Source organism: Amphibalanus amphitrite, unplaced genomic scaffold (genome assembly GCF_019059575.1).
Source record: "Amphibalanus amphitrite isolate SeventyFive unplaced genomic scaffold, NRLGWU_Aamphi_draft 000012F_arrow, whole genome shotgun sequence".
NCBI lineage: Eukaryota > Metazoa > Arthropoda > Thecostraca > Balanomorpha > Balanidae > Amphibalanus > Amphibalanus amphitrite.
Genome location: NW_024881508.1, coordinates 357,132 through 376,415, shown reverse-complemented (window position 1 = coordinate 376,415; position 19,284 = coordinate 357,132). Strand labels below are relative to the sequence as shown.

The 19,284-nt window shown below is 51.3% G+C and overlaps 2 protein-coding genes across 5 annotated transcripts; both read left to right on the top strand.

Moving 5' to 3' along the window:
* Positions 1–3,520: 3,520 nt before the first annotated feature.
* LOC122382727 (importin subunit alpha-like) lies at positions 3,521–13,872 on the top strand. 4 transcript variants are annotated; one of them, XM_043368438.1, is made up of 7 exons: positions 3,521–3,600; positions 5,303–5,489; positions 5,768–6,915; positions 7,138–7,309; positions 7,797–7,933; positions 12,481–12,665; positions 12,963–13,834. In XM_043368438.1, exons 3-7 carry the CDS (start codon positions 6,745–6,747, stop codon positions 13,429–13,431), a joined length of 1,134 nt encoding a protein of 377 aa, XP_043224373.1. In that variant the 5' UTR covers positions 3,521–3,600; positions 5,303–5,489; positions 5,768–6,744; the 3' UTR covers positions 13,432–13,834. The 4 variants fall into 4 exon arrangements, with proteins under 4 accessions (XP_043224373.1, XP_043224378.1, XP_043224388.1 ...); XM_043368443.1 differs by having other exon boundaries at positions 3,592–4,032; XM_043368453.1 differs by lacking the exon at positions 3,521–3,600 and adding an exon at positions 3,617–3,654.
* LOC122383570 (proteasome assembly chaperone 4-like) lies at positions 6,196–6,552 on the top strand. The gene has a single exon (XM_043370124.1). It carries the CDS (start codon positions 6,196–6,198, stop codon positions 6,550–6,552), a length of 357 nt encoding a protein of 118 aa, XP_043226059.1.
* Positions 13,873–19,284: the final 5,412 nt, after the last annotated feature.

Below are 19,284 nucleotides of genomic sequence, written 5' to 3'. Positions count from 1 at the left end.
GGGACCAGTTAGTAGGGTGCCGTGCAAAAGTCATTTTGGACCCCGTTTGCACGTGCGCACGTGCAGAATGCCGCTTCCAGATCTCAGGAACGGCTGGGCCGATTGCGTTCAAATTTGGCACACCGCTAGCGACCGGTTAGAAGGGTGCTTTGCACAAGCCCGTTGGAAGCACCCTCTCGCCCTTCCGCACGTGCAGGGCTCACTATCTCGCTCGCTCGTTCCTCGCCCAAAAGGCGTTTTACTGGTAATGAGTAACAAAACTAGGCTAACTATGACTCCTCCATGACATGCAACACAGAGGAGTGCCGGTCGCGGGTCAGGGCTCGCTGAAACTGGCCGGGCAGTTGGGATCTGACACCGTGCTTTCTGATGGTCAGGTTAAGGTAAGATGAAACCTTTGATATGGCGGTATCACAGAGTTCGGATATGACCGGTGGTATTGAAAATAGTGGCGGGTTTTTCATAGAGTGGGCATCGAGCATCTATATCAAAGCGCCCTTCACATAGCTGTTTAGTTTCACATGTTAGTTTTACTTGTGTGCTAAGGCAGATATGTAACGTTTACACCACGTTAGTTTATTTTAAAGGGACTATCCCACCTTTAACATGGGATTTGAGTTGAGATAGCCAAGTTTGCGGCGAGGTTCAGAAACCACTATCTATCTAGGTTGCAACCCCCGCGGCCTCTTGGTGTTGAAGAAATTCGTTCCCTTCATTTGAAAATGGGCCTTGTACAAGGCCCTATCTTCAACATGGAGCGACCGTTAGTGTGACGTCACCTCGTTTAGTCATTCTGATTTAAATGGGTTTGTTCGTTGAAAAATCGCTTAAAACTTGGTCTGAACTTTGTTGTGGTGCCTACAGAGTAAAAAGAATCAGCTTTATGACAGTAATGTGGCCTGGGGAAGGAGGTAATTTTGGGCTGTGACGTCACATATTTGAAAGTTTGTGTTTGGAATATGGGAAGCCTAAGATGTTTAATGAAAAATAAATGCCAGAACCGTGTTCCTGGTCATTCAATCTATAAAGTCGGGCACAATTTAACTGGTTTTAACAACATTTTAGAAGGTGGGATAGTCCCTTTAAGCATATGCCAGACATCTAATATACACAAATATACAAAAATTAATTTACCTACAAATATTTGACATGCAAACCTTGTTTTCCAATTGTCTGTGTGGACAGAACTGAAGCGATTCACGATGGACACCCCACGGGCTGAAGCAGTGACTGGTTTGTCCGTTTTATCAGGCGCTCCATCTCACGTCAGCGCGCCTATATCGCGTCGCCTCCATTCGTGTCACCCGTCAGGTGAGATTGCACGCGAATCAGCCTGCACGGTTCACAATGACGTGCTGCATCAGGGAAGACGTCTGTACCCGGGCAGCCAGCGCTAACGAGGTGGTAACGAGGTAGTAACTGGAACACGATTAGCGCGAGTAATTTCGACAGGCGTTCTGTGGTGTTCGACACGCAACGAGTTGCAGAAGTGAACAGATAAGTCGTAAGAACATCATCAGCCCATCCGCAGAGATTACAACAGACGGAACATGACTGCCGAGAACTGGTCAACGAGACAAGATGATTGCGTTAGGCGATGTGACAACGAGTGTGAGAATAGGAACAGACAAGTGAATTTCGCACCCCATCATCATTAATCATCAACAATAATAGCTCCAGTAGCCGGCGGTCTGCATCATGAAGGCGACAGGCGTGATAAATGAATCGTGGTGGAAGTAGGTACACTTAAAATATTCTTGATAAAACGTTTCAACGTTTCCAGACCATAGTATACAAATAACTGAGTCCTACTCGGAAAACAGCTCACTGAGTTAAGATTCATCTTTAACATTCACTCACTGACCCCCTATCAACTTCAATACCACATCACTTATTCTTTTACGCGCTTTCGGAAATTTACTAACAAAGTGTTAAGCCTGTTATAACTGTGTCTCATAATGCTATGAGCACATGATGTTCAACTCCTCCGACATAGGCGGCGGAACGGGGAGGGTACCGGGGCACCGTGCCCCCCTTTGATTTTGGCATCTTAACATTAGCCCTATGGGCGTTGCATGGAAAGAATGGGACCAAAAGTCGGCAGTGCCCCCCCCCCCCCTTTATTTGAAGGTGTTCCGCCGCTACTGTCCTCCGACCGACCAGTCCAAAACTCGCTCGGCAGACTGGAGGACTGCTTCCGGCTCCTACCTGAAACACGGACCCACTCTCCAGTCTCCACCCTAGTCCCTAACACGGACTAAGATTGTCAGAGCAGACAATCAATGGACGAAGGATGAAGAAAGACGAAGCCTTAGACCTCCATCACCAAATTTTCCCCGAGAAGGCTCGTTTAATACCTCCCGGGTTTTTTATCCCGGGTTTTATCGCACTCGTCCAAAGAGAACGGAGCTGGACCTCTCGAGGACCACCTCACCCCCCCAAGATTTTGGATTACTTTAATGTTCCAAATCAGCGGCTACTCTTTTCGCGTGAGGGTGTCGCCTTCAGGCTACTGTGAAGCCCCAGCCGCTATTTTTTTTTTCTGCTGGGAAAACTGGCCTCTGCTGAGTCCGATACCAGGCTCCATATTTATTGCCACCTCGCTCCAAATTGTACCTCCCTCCTCCCCACCCCCTTTCAATCCGAGCTGCCACCTCCTCTCCTGATATCCCAGATTCGTCCGCAACGGAGCCCAAATGAGGGAATGGGGGAGCGACATTTTCCTTTTTTCGCCATATTTGGGGATGGGGGGGCAAGGGAGGACCCAGAGGGATGGGCACAAAAAATGTGACACGTCGGTTTCCACCAGCCGCCTAGCTCAGGGCAACGGGCTCGAGTTCGAGCTTCGGAATCGGACCCTGGGCTTCAGCTTCGGACTGAGGACATGGGACGGCTCTGCCGAGCAGTTGCGCCCGCGCCCAACTCAGGAATAGCTCCACAAAAAAGTTCATTGAGCAAAGCAAAAAGTAATGATTGGGTATTATCTTACCAAGGATATCGCTTATTGCTATCGGATCGGACGGTAGCAGTAGAGTTGGAGCACAGTTGGAGTCACTTGACTGAACTCTGTAATGGTTGGAGACTGGACGGGAGTAGATGCCGTATTCATATTCTCGCCAAGCACACTAACACACAAAGATGAAAATCTGAAGTGCCAAACAAAAGTATTGATTTTAGATTGAGTTATGTCTTTGAAAGAATAATTATAAAATTGATATTACGCCCGTGCCCATTTCACTTTTTCGAATTTGCCGCGTTTACGCGCATGCCGCGCGCATATATTTCGTCACATTCGCGTCATAAGCGAAACTCCTATGTCTCTGTTCAAAAGGATTCCGGTCGCTGTTAATAGTAAGAAAATGCAAATAAATTTTGCTTACTTAGTATAGAAAACTACAAAGTAGAAGCATTATTGGTAATTTTCTCATATCTAAAAATGATGAAAAGTTATCATTTTTATTTATACATTATCTGAAAATGATCTGAAAGGTCATATAAATTGAAAATGGATGTTTTCTATGCTATTGAACAGGCTTGTAGCTCGCGAACGGATGTGCCGTGCGGTGCGTGCGGTCGTTTTGGAATATTTTATTTTCCACGGTATATTGAGAACTTTATTTGTTGTTATTTTCATTTGATATTCGTGGTGAATGTGTACGTGCTGTGGCTGTATGCGTGTCATAATTCGATTGTTAACCAGCAACTTCTCAGTTTACTGTACCAATTTCTAATTAGTAGCATGATGGAATTTTAGAAAAGTGGGAAACTGAAACTCCAGAACATGGATTACCCAAAAGCAAAATCGCGTATCAGCGATACAAGACGAGACACCGAGTGAGAGAAGAAAGAAGATGGACGCTTGAGCCCTGGCAGCTACGCGCCCTAATTGTAATCCAACAAGAACAAGAACAGAACATGGATTAGGAATGCTTCATATATTTCCAGAGTGTGATTACCGCGACAAATTTCCTTGTAAAGGAGAACCCTAACAACTGTCACACTGTGTGCCATTAATTGCCACCGTTGCAATAGGTACAAGCCAAGTAAGGCAGACATAAGTATCACAAGCTGTCATATGCACTGGAATATGCCTTTCTAGCCAAGCCAAAACAGAACAAACCAAACCAAACATTACCTAACCTTGACCTGACCTGCAGTCTGCAGCCTACTTTCTACAACCTATGGTATCACATATGACACTTGACAGCTCGTGCTGCTGCCTGCCACTGCCTTACCAATACCTCAATTTTGTGGACGATTGGTGCATTCTGCTTATTCTCTTTCTAACCATCTTTCATCACTCGCCCTGAGTTAAGATGTTCTTTCCATTTAATGTTTTATTTTGTGAATTCCTGTACTCTGTATGGTGGAATAAAAGCCAAAACCAGAGTATAGATGTATATATAAGTTTCAAATTCACTCATTTTTGGTACCTATCAAACTATGAAGTTTCGCCATATTTTGCATTTTAAACATCAACATATGTAGCACTGAGCTCATTTATTGGTTAGGGTTTATAAAGCCTTGTGTAGGCACTTAGGTGGGCAGTAGGCACATTAGATGCTAAAATGTCACTGAAGTTTCTAATGTTTCACAGGATTACAATTCCCTGCTTCATTCATTGCATGTTGAGAATCCACTCACTTCAGGCACATTCATTGTTATTATAATGGATTGATCATCAAATTGATCACACAGATCAGTTGGCATTATGCTCTGATGTCTGCATCATCCAGTAACCATCCTTATTGCTACCACTTACCTACCTATACCTTCCTATTCATTGGTCTGTGGATTTACATGTAAACTATGTAGGTAGGGTGCTGATTGGAATATGTCAATGCAGAGAACATATTGCAGGGACATGCAATCAATGCATTCATTAAAAAAGTAGTTCAATGATAATTCTGTTGTATTGCAATATGTTTGGGACATTTTATTAGAGGTATTTTATTGCTTGAGATAACACCTTCACTCTCTTAGGAAGAAAAATTGTCTCAAAATGCATAGCAAAGGATAAGGATGACTTGCTTACACAGCTAGTCTGTCGCCATAATTGAGTATTTAATCAATGCAAAGCTTTCTGTGAGGTTAGTTTTATAAACAGAAAAGTTGCCAGCTGATGGTATCTTATATCTTTACATCAAGTTAAACTAACAATGTGAAAATGAGTGCTGTTGTAAAAGCATAAGCTAGACTGGTTCTGTCAGTAGAATTAATTGCCTATGATGTGGTTTATGGAGCTATCTGGAGCATTTCTGTCCATGATGTTCTTGACACATACCTGCTTGTACGTTCACAGAGGCTCAACTTCATGACAAACCCCCAATTGGAGACGTTTTACTGTCTGTATATTCACGATCTACTGAACTCCAAGTACGACCCAGAGACGCGCGTGTCGACCTGGGGGCAGCTGCGGATCCGACGAGTTGACATTCTTGGCACAGTGGTGTCAACCAGAACATACGAGAAACGATCAGAGTACCAAAGTAAGCAGTATAAACTATTGTGTAAATGTTCATATTGTCTTTCTCCCTTTCCATTGCTTCCCAAGTGGTAGCTGAATATTTACTGAGCTGTTATTTTATGTGTTTTGTTGTTTCCAGTAATTTGATTGAGGTTTTATCGTAATTTTAATTGTAATTCCCAGTAAAGAAGGTCACCGGCCTTTCATGATACAAGACGCACAACGTTCCAAATATGTGGTCATATATTATGTGACATGGAACCTTCTTAACTCACTCCCTCTTTCCTGTTCCTCCTGCAGTTGACGACGGCACCGGAGTAATTCACTGCTGCTATTTCCATCGTGACCCAACCCCGACTCCCGGCACATCATCAGCGGCTACTCCAGCCCCGGACGACCCTCTGACGCGTCTCGCTCTGGGCACCCGTGTGCACGTGCGTGGAGGGCTGCAGGAGTATCGCGATTGTAAACAAGTAGTGGCCTACTCAGTGCGTATCGTCACCGATCCCAACGAGGAGTCAGCGCGGGTGTTCCGATTGGACGCTCTCTACAGGGCTGTATACGATCGTCAGGCGCCGCCACGGTGACCTTTGACGACCTTCAGTGACCTTGGGTGACCTTTGGCGACCCCGCAGACCACAGGCATCTCTCAGGTGACCTCTGGTGACCCTGGGTGACCTCTACATTACCAAGCTACCCCGGACGTCCCCCTCCGCTGCTTTTCTGCCATGGTGGAGCCGGCCGAACCGCGACTGGGCACTCACTCGTTCAACTGCCGCCACCAGTCATCTATCGTGCACTGCCAGGTACTGCGACTGGCTGACAGCTTCTTCCTCTGGTTGGCCGACAGTCCCAGTTTCCAGCAGCTGGCTGTGGGCATGCCCCGCGGTCCGGAGGCCGTGTCCTCACTCCTACTGAACCAAGGCGTTCGGGGGCAGAGCGACCAGCTGGCCTCGCGGCTGGCACGCCGCACAGGCAAACAGGTGTTTGTCAGCTGTAACGTGAACTTGGAGGACGCTGCGCTGCGACAGGCACTGGAAGCCAGGGTTGTGGAGGAGCTCAAGGAGTGCCCGGATAAGTTCTGAACGGGATACGGTGTCGAACGAACGGGGAAAGGTGCGATAAGGACAGAAAGGCGGCGGGGTTTGAGTGGCTGAAGAGTGAGACAAGAAAGACTACATCAGCAACTGAGTGGTACCAGTTAAGTGAGGAAGGCCAAGTAACTAGAACGACAGTGAGACATAAGTGGTGCGTGGCACTGTGCTCGGTGCTTAACAATGGCTACACATGCAAGTGTATCATCTTCCATTGAAGCCGACTCGGCCCCGACTGACGACACAGTCCGCCACCATCGTCGGGAGGAGGAGCAGTACAGGCGGCGACACCGTCGCGCTCTGGTGCGGGACCTCGACCGGCCCGGCATCGAACAAGTAGCTCAGCAGTGTCAGGTGAGTTGCTAAACGATTTATTTTCCTTTATTAGCTAGGTATTATTAACATGTTCAAGCTGCCTTGATTTAGAGGCATTAATCGTTTCAAACGGTGATGGAATTATATTTGTCACAGGACGGGCAACATATTCGATGGTGCAACGCTTTTCTCCCATTTATTTCTCCAACATGCCACCTACCTAACTAGCGACTCTCACTCTCCGTTCTCTCTCCTCGACAGGAGCCGTCTGTGCCGGAGCTGCTGCGTCTGTGTGAGGGGGACGGTCCCCTCTCCGCAGACGACCTGAGAAGGATCGGACGTGGCCTGGCCAATAGCGCCGCCGCCCGCGCTGCCTGCACGCAGACGGGCGACTGGCGGCGCCGGCTGCAGGCTATAGTTGACAGACTCACCGGTAGGTGGAGGACCGGGCGGGATATTATGCCTGGTTACATAGCATTTTGACGAGGCTTCAGCCCATTCACCTTGCGATAATTTCGATGCAGTGCTCTTGGTTAGATTTAGAAAGCATTATTGTGTAAATTGTAAAGCACCATTGGCGTCTATTGCAACATCGCAGGCGGAGCTATAAGCTTGCAACAATCCCTATGTTGCAACATCGCAGGCGGAGCTATAAGCTTACAACAATCCCTATGTAAACGCGGCTATTGTGCGATGTTCGCACTGTGCGATCATTTAAATTGAGGATCGCTGTGAGCGAGTAACTGGAAGCGTCCCTTGATATTCCCGGTAATTTTCGGCTAAGCGACGGTATTTGCTAAAGTGCGAGGTCATGCGTTTAGTACCTGTTGGACATGTATTATTTATATTCACAGGCTGCGGCGTAGTAGTGCATGTTGTTCTGTTTTGAAGACTTGTAACGTTTTCTTTTTCGTTTATAGGTGACGATCCGGAGTGTCAGCTGGAGGCCGCGGTTTGCATCACTAACCTGGCCGCTGGCCCGGTGACCACTGAGCTGACTGGCGTGGTGGGAGGGTACCTGGTGACGCTGTGCGGCAGCTCCAGCCACCGCCTCCAGGTCAGTCCCCCAGTCGCCTCTCTATGTCCTTATTAGTCCTACACCCTACACCTCTCCCATAGGCGTAGGAACAGGGGGGGCTAGGTGGGCAAGTGCCCACCCACTTTTCGAGGTGGGGGGGCCAACCATGTGTTTTGGCCCACCCACTTTTTACTCGAGGCCCCTCGCACAGTGATGCAAATGGGGTTCACGAGTGGCCATAAATACCCAAAAGTCAAGTTTACCAAATCGAGTTAATTGCGATATGGCCGAGTAGACAAATGTTTGGGGCATCTGAAATCACATGGTTTTCATGTTTTTGTCAAAACCGGCCTCGTGTATCATCGTCAGAAGTCGTGACATTTTCTAGGTCGTAAAATGACGGTCAGACACTCGCAAGTTCAAACGCCGCTGGTTTGCGTTCATTTCGTACAAATTGAAAAAATTATGCATGAGAATGATCCCCAAAGCCTTCTGCTTCTAATGCCGGGTCACAAAAAGCCGTATCTCATTCGCTTTGGCGGTAATCTGACTATTTATCATCGTGTTGCAATCGCAGTTTTTTACTAAGAAAAAAATGCTTTCGTTTCACCTACAGCACTTAACACAGTGCGTGCCCGTTAGTCCACCATACCATAGCCTTCCCTAATCATTTCTGAATCGCATCGTGAAAGAATTAAGGCGCTATCACAGGGCTGACCGGCGCTACAGAGGTTTTTGTCCGGGCGGTCGGGTGCCGCAGTGGGCGCGCAGTGGGCGGGTGAGTGCCGCCGCGCGGCGTCCGGGCGGCGCGGCGGCGCGGCCGCCCGGGCCGCCCGCTGCGCCGCGGCACCCGACCGTGCCGGACGAAAACTTCTGTAGCGCCGGTCAGCCCTGTGCTAGCGCCTTAATTCTTTCACGATGCGACTCAAAAATGATTAGGGAATGCTATGATATGGTGCACTAACGGGCACACACTGTGTGAAGTGCTGTAGGTGAATTGAAAGCAATTATTTTTGGTAAAAAACTGCGGTTGCAACATGATAACAAATAGTTAGCTCACCGCCAAACCAAAATAGATACGGCTTTTCATGACGTAGCATTAGAAGCAGCAGGTTTCGGGGATCATTTTCATGTATAATTTTTGCAGCTTGTATGACATGAACGCACGCTAGCGGCGTTTGAAGTTGCGAGTATCTGACAGTCATTTTACGACATCGAAAATGTCTCGACTTCTGACAATCCTACACGAGGCCGGTTTTGACAAAAACATTAAAATCATACTTTTTCAGACACTCCAAACATTTGCCTGACTGACCATGTTACGATTTATTCGATTAAGTGAACTTGAATTTTGGGCCTTTTTCGTATTTATGGCCACTCGTGAACCCCATTTGCATCACTGTGCCTCGCCTCGATTTGAGAGGACGTCGTCACCTTCCAGAATAAACAAACTCGGTAAAAATAAGTTCCACGAATCCCCACGCACGGACTCCAAGGGGCCGTGATGGATCCAAGGAGGCCCTCTGTTCATACTTGTCAGTCGAAGCCCATGAGACTGATGGCCTGAGAGGCCCTAGTGGATCTGAGGAGGCCCCAATATCCACACTGGTCTGGGGAGGCCCCTGACACTGGCGGTCTGGGAGGCCCCTCTATCCACACTAGTCAGAATAGGCCCCTGACACTTGCGGTCTAGCCGAGGCCCCCTACCCTCACTAGTCAGAGGAGGCCCCTCTATCCTCAATAGTCAGAAGAGGCCCCTTAGACTGATAGTCTGGGAGGCCTATCCATCTACACCGTATGTAGTCAGAGGAGGCCCCTGAGACTGATGACCTGAGAGGCCCTTATAATCACAATTCACACCAGGCAGAAGAGGCCCATGAGACTGATGGACTGAGAGGCCCTTCTATTCATACTGGCCACAGGAGACCCCCAAAACTTTCGGTCTGGGAGGTCCCTCAATCCGGCACCAGTCAGAAGAGTCTCCTGAGACTGATGGCATGGGAAGCCCTTATATTCACACTAGGCAGAGGAGGCCCCTGAGACTGATGGTATGAGAGGCCCTCATATTCACACCAGTCAGAAGAGGCCCCCGAGGCTGATGGCTGTGAGGCCCTTCTGTTCATATAAGTGGCCACTGGAGGCCCCTGAAACCGGTGGTCTGGGAGGGCCCTCTATCCACACTAGTCAGAAGAGGCCCCTGAGACCGATGGTCTGAGAGGCTCTTACATTCATACTGGCCACAAGAGGCCCCTGAGACTGATAGTCAGAGAGGTCCACTCCTAATGAATCTGAGGGGGCCCTCTATCCACATTTACACTTTTCTAGGGAGGCCCCCGAGACTGATGGTCTGAGAGGGCCTTTTATTTATACTGTCCACTATGACAGGCTCGTGGTGCCCCTGATAGACCAGTGGTGCCCTTGCTAGGCCTGTAGTGCCCCTGGCAGGCCTCTGGTGCCCCTGCTACCTCTGCGCCCGGAGAGGACTATGGTGCCCCTGAAAAGCCTGAAGTGCCTCTCGACAAGCCCGTGGTGCCCCTGGGTCCTGACAGGCCCATGTTACCCCTGCGAGGTCGGTGGTGCTCCTGGCAGGCCTCTGGTGCCCCTGGCAGGTCTGTGGTGCCCCTGGCAGGCCTGTGTTGACTGTTGCCCCTGCTAGGCCGCTGGTGCCACGCACAGGCCTGCGGTGCCCCTGGAAGGACTGTGGTGCCCCTGCCCCTAGGGGTGCTCATGGGCCCAACAGGCCCGTTGTGCCCCTGACAGGCCTGTCGTGTATACTTGCTAGACCTGTGGTGCCCCTGCTTCCTGGCAGGCCTGTGGTGCCCCTGGCGGGCCTGTGGCGCCCCTACAAGGCCGTAGGTGCCCCTGACAGGTTTGTGGTGTCCCTGGAAGGACTTTGGTGCCCCTGACAAGCCTGAAGTGTCAAGGACAGACCCTTTAGACGCCAGGGTCAAGTTCGTCGGACTGACAACGATTTGCTTACCTGATAACGTTCCTGGTAAGTACTCACTACTCAGCGTCCACAACATATATACACATAGCACATTCATATATACTTGCTTACAATTGGTAAATGTGGTTGTGGCTAAGAGCTAAGATACTGACTAAAAATTTAAAAAAAAACTGAAAATGGGGGCACCACCAAAATGACGTGGACGAAATCCGTTGAGTTTTTAATTTTGGGTATAGGTAGGGGCACCACTTCGATTCATGACCCTCCCCTTGGAGTTTTCCTGGATCCGCCCCTGAACAGGGGCGCCGGCATGGCAAAGAGAGGCGCCTTCAAGTGTCCATAAAAGAGAGACGCCTATGATAAGTGCACATTGTACATATGCGACTGTGGGACATATAGGGATGTTTCTGATGATATACATAGGGCGCTTATATGCCAAAGAGGGCGCCTATGAAGCTAATGGGGGCACCTGGAAAACGAGGAAGACATTTGTGGAAGGGTTTTCAGGGGTCATGCGCCGTTTGCGACAGATTCCAAAAAAAAAATCGGAGGGGGAATAAGTTTTAAAAATGGTGCGAACTTTCCGCATTGTTCGCTTAAGCGGTTACGCCCCTGGGTACATCTGCCCGATCTCAGAAGTTAGATTTGGAGGTCATACTTGAAAGCAGCCAGCAGGACGAGGCAAAAGTTGGAGGCCCCTGAAAATAGGAGGCCCCCTGGAAAAGGAGGCCCCTTGACAGGGTGGCCCACCCACTTTTCATGACGTTCCTACGCCCGTGACCTCTCCCATCATGTGTGCCAATCCGTTTTCGATGCGCCAACACCTCCCCTTCAGGTCAGTATGTCTCTTCAGCACTTCTCTACTGGCGAGTCCGATGCTCCAGCCTCCCGATCCTATAGATCCGGTCGATACTCTCCTCCATTCTTGCCCGGCAGCTCCCGGTCAACACCACTCCAGGGGACCGACTTCCATTGAGGAAACTTGGCGGCTGGCAGAGCAATGCCTACTGCTTAGGTGCACAGCCACCGATAATTTTCAAAAGGTCACTGTTTAGTATGCAGGTTAGGAACACTCACGTTTAGAGTCTGGATATTTGTGTTCCCAGCATGTAGTGATATATGATGCCAGATATCAATGCAATGAATTCTTGTTGCATTCCACAATGATTGAAGTTTAGACATTTTATGACGATGGTTGTCCCACCAAAGTGTCGGATAGCTCAACAACTAAAGTCGAAACAATCTTATCGCTACTTAGTTTAGCTTCTTTTCTTACAACGTAAAAACAATGTATTGAGTCTTAAATGAACCAGCTAACGGCTTAGTTTAATTAACATACTTGCGTCATACTTTTTGCAATGCTCATGGAAAGCCACTTTGTTCCATATTCAAGGCCAAAACTAGGCACAGTTAATGCCTTAACTGGTCGGAGCAGACGGCTACTTGCATGTTATCACCGTTAAATCTATGTTATTCATACTCGTTTATCAGGATGGACCGGGTATGTAACAAATTACTTTCCGCTGCCGCAGCGTGTGGGCAGTTCGGTCGTCTGACAGATCTATCCATCAAACATTCCTGCAGCGATATCACGTTCGTACCCCAGCCGCTGTGACCCGTCTGTCCCCCCGTATAGGAGCAGTGTGTCTGGGCGCTGGGGAACCTGGCTGCCTCCGGAGCTCCCGTGTGCGCCCTGCTGGCCGCCCAGGGTCTGCCGGCCGCCGCCGTCTCCTGTCTGAAGTCTGTCCAGGGAGCTGTGAGGGAGGCGGCCGCCGCTGCTCTGGCCGTCTTCCTGACGCATGCCGGCGCTGGAGACACGGGGTAGGTGGCTTAAACGGCGTGGAAGGTGATGGAAATGACATCTTGAAATGCAGGAGACTTATTATAATTTTGTGTGCTGATCGCCGATTCAACTTTGAATTTACGAACGTTTGGATGTTGCTTGGCGTGATAAATTTAGAAAAGTGTGCATGTTATCGCTTATTCGATTGAAGCAGGTGTTCTGTGTCAGTCTTTATTCACGACGTCGTCAATTATTTTATAAAAGTGATCCTGTGGCATGTTTTTTGTGTTACTCCCATGGCCTCGACACATCACAACTCGTCTGCTCTCTTCCAGCGCTCTGCCCGCCGAGCTGCTGCCTCTGTTGTCGCCACTGCTCAGTCTGGACTCCCCGGGCGCCTGTTTCTGCCTGTCTGCCGCTGCTGCCAGCCCTGCCGCCGACTCCCTGCTGGCTGCAGCGCCCACCGAGCTCCTGTCCAGTGTCTCAGATCTGCTGCTGCGTGCCGCCGTCACCGCCGACCCCTCTCAGACCGAACTGCGCTGTCTGACGCACCTTCTCCGCGCGCTGACGCACCTAGTGCTGACGCCTGGCGCCGCGGCGGTGGCGCTGCGCCAGCCGTGTGCGGTGCGTCTGCTGTCGGCGCTGCTGCGTCATCGGCGGCGTCATGTGCGACGTGAGACGCTGATCTTGGTGGCCAACCTACTGTCAGAGGAGCGAGGGGAGGAGGCGAAGATGGCGGCAGAGGAGGCGGGGCTACCGGCGAGGCTGGCGCCGCTGCTAGAGGAGGCGTACCGAATGATATGATGGCCGGGAGACGGGATGGACTGAGAGGATATCCAGGAAGTTTTCAAGAGGAGCTGATGATGAGATGTATGTAGAGTCTGTTGGTGGGCAGAGGACTGATTATTGACAACCATCAGTTCCAGCTGTGATGTGATCGTATCAGTGATGGTAGGGTGATAACCAAGAAGGCCAGGCCAGGGTGTTCATGATGCGTGCATGATCTGTTGTCTGTTCGCCGAATGTGGACTGAGGAAGCCGGTTGGCTCACTGGCTAGGCCGGGCTTTAGGGCCAGCTCGTGCTGCCTAAGTATCGGCAGTTACTTTATGGCGGCGTTTTGTCGAGACAGTGCAGTGTTCAGTTGATTCTCATCGGATTCCGTGTAATGTAACTACGTAGGTTTTCATAATAAAGCATCTTTTGATATTTTCACGGCTTGTAATCGGTTAACAATGAACATACGGACTCCTTTTCGCTAGTATCGGTCGATAATTTCCGTTTCGACATCAGTTTTATCTCTACAGCAGTTACATATTTCCTGTCCGGGAGCTCCCACATCCTTTCTACTCCGTTCTCCTCCCCGTCCCTGATTAAGGCTGTCAGGTGCGGTGTGCCGTATTGTACTCTTCGTGCAGGATAATGTTTTCTTCAGGGCAGCACTGCAGGGTCACCTGGTGTGACACATATTACGTTTCTCTGCATGGTGATTGTTCATTGACACTGGTCGGAGCTGGGCCAAAGTATCGGCGTTACACAGGAGTCAGAGCGCCGGACGGCTGTGAGGGGAGCTGGACGCGTGACCCGCCATTTATAATATGCATGCACTGGGGCACCTGCACAGTGCACAGGTGTGCATTACACAGTGCGCCAGGTGCATGGTAGATTTAGAACATGGTAAGGCTGGTTCAGCTTTGAAGCTGGGTGAAGTTAGAGGAAATCAGGAGAGTAGGAGCAGGTGTTTGGTAGTTGGGAGCTGGCAAACTGCGTGGCGTAGAGCTCTAATCATCAGCGCAATAATCAGGGCCGCACCGTATTTGAGCCCATGTTACGTGAGTCTTGATCACCATCGCTTGCGATCAAAGGACCCTCCCGCTCATTCATTCCCAGTTTTATTTCTCGGTCACGAGCAGATATTTTCCCTTATCGGTCAGGAAAAAAGAGAGAATATAAACAATGGATCCCGCGGCGCACGTCATGCCATACCTAGTACCCACTCAGTCGTGCCTGGGCCGTAAGAGGACCGGCAGTGTCAGTCTTGGTATGTCTCGTTAGTTTCAACTTTTTAGAGAAATGTAAGGGTCGTCAACATTTCAGGTTTATCTTGATCTACCTATAACGATGTATCATTGAACGACTGTTGCGTTACTACCCGACTCTTTGAACCTCTAATTCAAATCGAGCGCCGATTGGGTACGAAATATGTATTTCAGCTCGCTTGTAGTGCCATCTGTCTGCCGGCTTGTCTGTTTTCTGACTGCATATCCGTCCGTCCGTCTGTCCGTCAGTCCGTCTGTCTTGTCTGTCTGTATGTATATCTGTCTGTCTCTATTTATGTATGTGTGTATGCTTACTATGTATTAGTGACTTTGTGTGTGTGTGTGTATGCATGTATGTCTGCCTGTCTCGGTCTGTCCATCTGTCTGTGTATGTATGTCGGACCTGTTTACGGGCCGACCACGCGCCGCCCGCAGCCGCGCGAGCCGCGACACCCCATCAGCATCACAAAGCTTCTCCCACGCGACACGGTCACATATATCGCCGCGGCGGCGGGTGCTCAGTGCTCACCTCTCCGCCGCTCTGCTCTGACCCGCGCCCTCCTCTGGGGATCCTCCTAGTCGGCGCGGGCGACACACCGACCGGCCGACCGTCGGCGCAGGTAGCCCGCCGCCACGAGGTCAAGGTTGGCTGTACTTTCTCCGTGGCAGGAGCGCGCGCGCGGCTGCCCGACTCGCCAGCGCGCCGCGACGGCCGGCACGCGCGCGCGCGCGCAGCAATGCGCGCCTTTTTGCACCGTCCGGGAATGGGTCCGTCGGTGGCGGGACGTTTTTACGTGCCGGGAGATGGGCTTAACTGGCTGTTGACCCAGCTCGGGGGACCCGGGGCGGCGCGCGGGCTAACCCACTGAGATGCGCGCTGATAGTGGACTGACGCCGACTGGACATTGTGTGATAGGTGCCGGCGATGGCGCCGTTAAGTGGCCGCCGGTGGCATGTGCCGCTGTTTGCTGTCACGCAGTGAAGAGTTTGCTGCTTTTGTTCTCCACCGGCTAGCCTTCGGCAGCGTGCAGCGCCTCGGCGGGCTGGAAACCGACGATGACTCGCGCTCGTTCTGGTCCATTGGTATTCCTCGCGTCCGCTGCGTCTTCAGAATCGGCTGAATTGAGCGATGCCGCGGCCGTGTTTAGCCTGATGTTGGCCGGTAAACGATGGATATCCCGCTGACCACTTATCAACGTCGCAGGACTGCCATCAGTTACCTGCCCGCTCGGCCCCGACCGCTGCGCCACGCTAAGTACCGCCTGCTCATACAGAACAGCCGTCATCGAGTGACTCACCCATCACCCGTCAGGTGACTTGTGTGATGTCACACTCACTGACCAGCAGTTCTAACGAGGATACGATAAAAATAACCTGCCTGCAGACGACATTTTTAACCGCCGTTTTCTGTCAGGCCTGGCGAGACAGGCGAAGCCCATATAAGGCATTGCCGTTGAGCCTGTTCGATAAAGGGTTCTCCATCGCGGCCCGGCGGGTGACCATGGACTCGTGGTCGCGTGGCTGCGGGCCTTGCCTTGCTGCGCTGTTCCGTGAGGTGAAGGCTGTACCGTGCAGTCTGGAGGGAGCCGCAGGGGATGATGCGGCCGATCGTGACTGGGACGGGGCGTGCTCTCCCCCCCCCCCCCCCCCCCCGGCCGGCGGTCCTGTTTGCTCAGGGACTGGTCCGGAAAGGGAGTGCCGCTACTAGTCCCCGCCTCACTTCTACAGGCTTTGCGACCCTGCCATCAGGCTCTTCAGAGGCTGTTTGCTCAGGGGCTGGTCCGGAAGGGGAGGGAGTGCCTCTGCTGGTCCCTGACTCACCTCTCCAGACATTGCGAACCCGCCAACAGGCTCTTCTGCGTCTCCTCTTCAATAAGTATTCACGTGTGCTCAAAATATACGGACACCACACGTAACCGCCAGTCGTGAGCGGCATAACTCGTGCGCCCGGCTGTCGATCAGCCGGCGACGTTTCCGTCTCTGGCCGCAGTGCACGCCGCTCAGAGACGCTCGACATCGGTAACCGTGACCGGTGACGCAACCCTCTCCCGCTGCGCTCTGAGCGATGTAGATGTATCGGGTTTGAATGTCGCTCCTGTCAGGCTTGACCGATGATGTTGAGAGCGCTGCGGACTACCGAAATTTGCCACGAGCATACCGTGTCCGACTGGTGGCTCCGTTGACGTGGGACGTGTGCCGACGGTTTCCGTCAAGGTCTCGTTAGACTCTGTGGCAGCAGACCTCGCCGTAGGCTTTGCTGCACAACCGGCAGCTCAAACCATGACTATGATAACGGTGCATCGGCAGGAGCGTGCCGGGGCGCACGGCAGCCGCCGGGAGGTGCTCGTTACCTGGTTAGCGAGGTGGTCCGGTAGCCGTCAGCGCTGACCTACCCGGGTCGGGGTCAGTACGGATCTGTCTGAGGTCAGGCCTGACCTATACCCCGGTCCCGGGGAGGCGGTGACCTATCAAGGAACTCGCTGACCTAGCCGAGACCGTGCTGACCTATCGGGACCGCGCTGGTCTGAACTCTATGCAGCGTAGACTTATTTACCTTCTCCCTCAGTGATCTTCGCTAGATCGTGCTGACCTACCCGAGACCGTCCAGAGTGACCTACCCGAGACGGTCCTGACCTACCCGGACCGTGCTAACCACTGACCTTCCTGGGACCGTGCTAACTGCTAACATACATGGGACCTTGCTAACTGCTAACCTTCCTTGGATAATGTTAACTGCTAACCTACATGGGACAGTGTTAACCGCTAACCTACCCGGGGCCGCAATGACCTACCCGCCGGGCGGCAGGTCGTTAGCGCTCGCTGACATCACCTGCTTGTTTCAAAGACACGTCGGACCTGCCGCCGGCCACATCACGTACTTACACCAGGTGCCCGCCAGTGGAGCTCAGTCGAATCAGCATGACGCTGTGTCCCTGGTTATAGGGTTTACAAATACATAAAGTGGGCCGTTGTGGGCGAAGTCGTTTATGTCACCGGCTCCTTTTGTAGAGTTTTTATGCATGCTCCAGAGGCCACCAAAATATTTACCAATACCAAGTTGTTTTTAATGCTCAGTCGAACTGAGAGCATTGCAGCTTGAGCTACATGACTAAGTTGGCAGCTTTTATCACAGAATATTTAATCATTAATGCGTTTGGATTGAAATCAAACTCGCCATTTTATTGGTCACTCTATAGTCAGACGTGATTGCCTTTATATTGACTCTGTGGTTCGATTTTAAAATGCCAAAGACGTCCTCTTAGGGCAGTAAATTAGTTACCGAACCGCAGTTACTCAACCCATTGTGGCCTTTTTTGCTCCCTTTTTAACCCTTTCGCCTGTGTTTATCACTGATCTTTTGAGCCCGTCTGCGGCGGCGGCCGGTGAGGGGAGCTGTCGGCCTGTGCCACTCTCCAACAATGGTGACTCGGCCCGGAGACCTATCGGGGTTAGACGTGGCCGGGCCGTGCATACTAAACGGGCGGCCGGCCGACGCGTGACCTTGCTTCCTCCAAGCGCCGACGGGCCCCCTCGGCCCTCGCGGCCTCCCCCCCCCCCCCTCCCCGGCCCGGCGGGGACAATACTGCAGTCAGATGGAGGGGGAAGGGGTCAGAGCAGGTCCAGTGACACAGTGACCAGACTGCAGGTCTCACAGTTACGCCCTCTCATAGACGAACGCATTTATATCGGTTGCAGGATGTCAATGTTAATGCTCCTGCCATGTTTTGATCCTCTTTCGTATATACCTAATGGGATGAATGCTTGAAGCATAAAAATCTGCATTTTACTTTTGAACGGCACCTCAGGTCTCCCTGGTTTTACTTGAGAAAACATCTTATGCGCGTTAGAACTGTCACCGCTGAAAAAGCCGAGCTTCTCATATATTGTCTGCGCGTTCGTATATTTTTCGATTTTCTCATCTAACTTGAGCTCATGTCTCTCATGACAGCATAGGCCATTCAAATGGATTGAGTCTGATTGTGTCAAATGGCCCTGTAACATCGTCGACTAGCCAGCCATTCTGTCCAAGTACCTCAACTAGCCGACTTGAACCGTCTCGAGGGTTCGCCTAACATGAGACCTCCTGCACAGGTCCCATTGGTCACAAAACCTACACCGTCAGCCTACTGGACAAGGTTGCGCCACTGTTCTTGCTTACCGACCTCGATGCGCGTGGGTCCCCAATGGTTTGTTAATGTCTTGTGCCGGTGTTTGCTTGGCAGCCTTATATGCCGGTGAAATAGTGCAGTCATGTACCAGCCGCTGGATAACCGGGCTACAAGTCTACTGAGGTGACTAAAACGCCCTCCATCTCATCTCCGTGGTGAGAAACTGCGCCCGCGCTCCTTTCAGCCGGGCAGCTGACCCACTTCTGGCGCGTTTTGACTGGTGTTGTGTCGTAGCCGCGAGGTCTCCGTGCCCGCGTGCAACTCAGCGCTCCCTGGAGATTGAAGCAGGTCCGGTATAAGGGCAGCTCACGGTGCGCACAAGGTTCTTTCAATGTCCTCGGATGCATTCTTCTCGCACAATCCGACATTGGCATGTGTCCAGACGGCTACGCGGTGACAAGACAATACCCCGCCGTCGCAGCTCATGACACCCCATACTCGTCCGACGTCC

Coding starts and splice junctions, on each gene's coding strand:
- LOC122383570 (XM_043370124.1), top strand. CDS start 6,196: ATGGTGGAGCCGGCCGAACCGCGACTGGGCACTCACTCGTTCAACTGC.
- LOC122382727 (XM_043368427.1), top strand. CDS start 6,745: ATGGCTACACATGCAAGTGTATCATCTTCCATTGAAGCCGACTCGGCC. Junction 7,310..7,796: donor TATAGTTGACAGACTCACCG/GTAGGTGGAGGA, acceptor TTTCGTTTATAG/GTGACGATCCGGAGTGTCAG. Junction 12,666..12,962: donor GCCGGCGCTGGAGACACGGG/GTAGGTGGCTTA, acceptor GCTCTCTTCCAG/CGCTCTGCCCGCCGAGCTGC.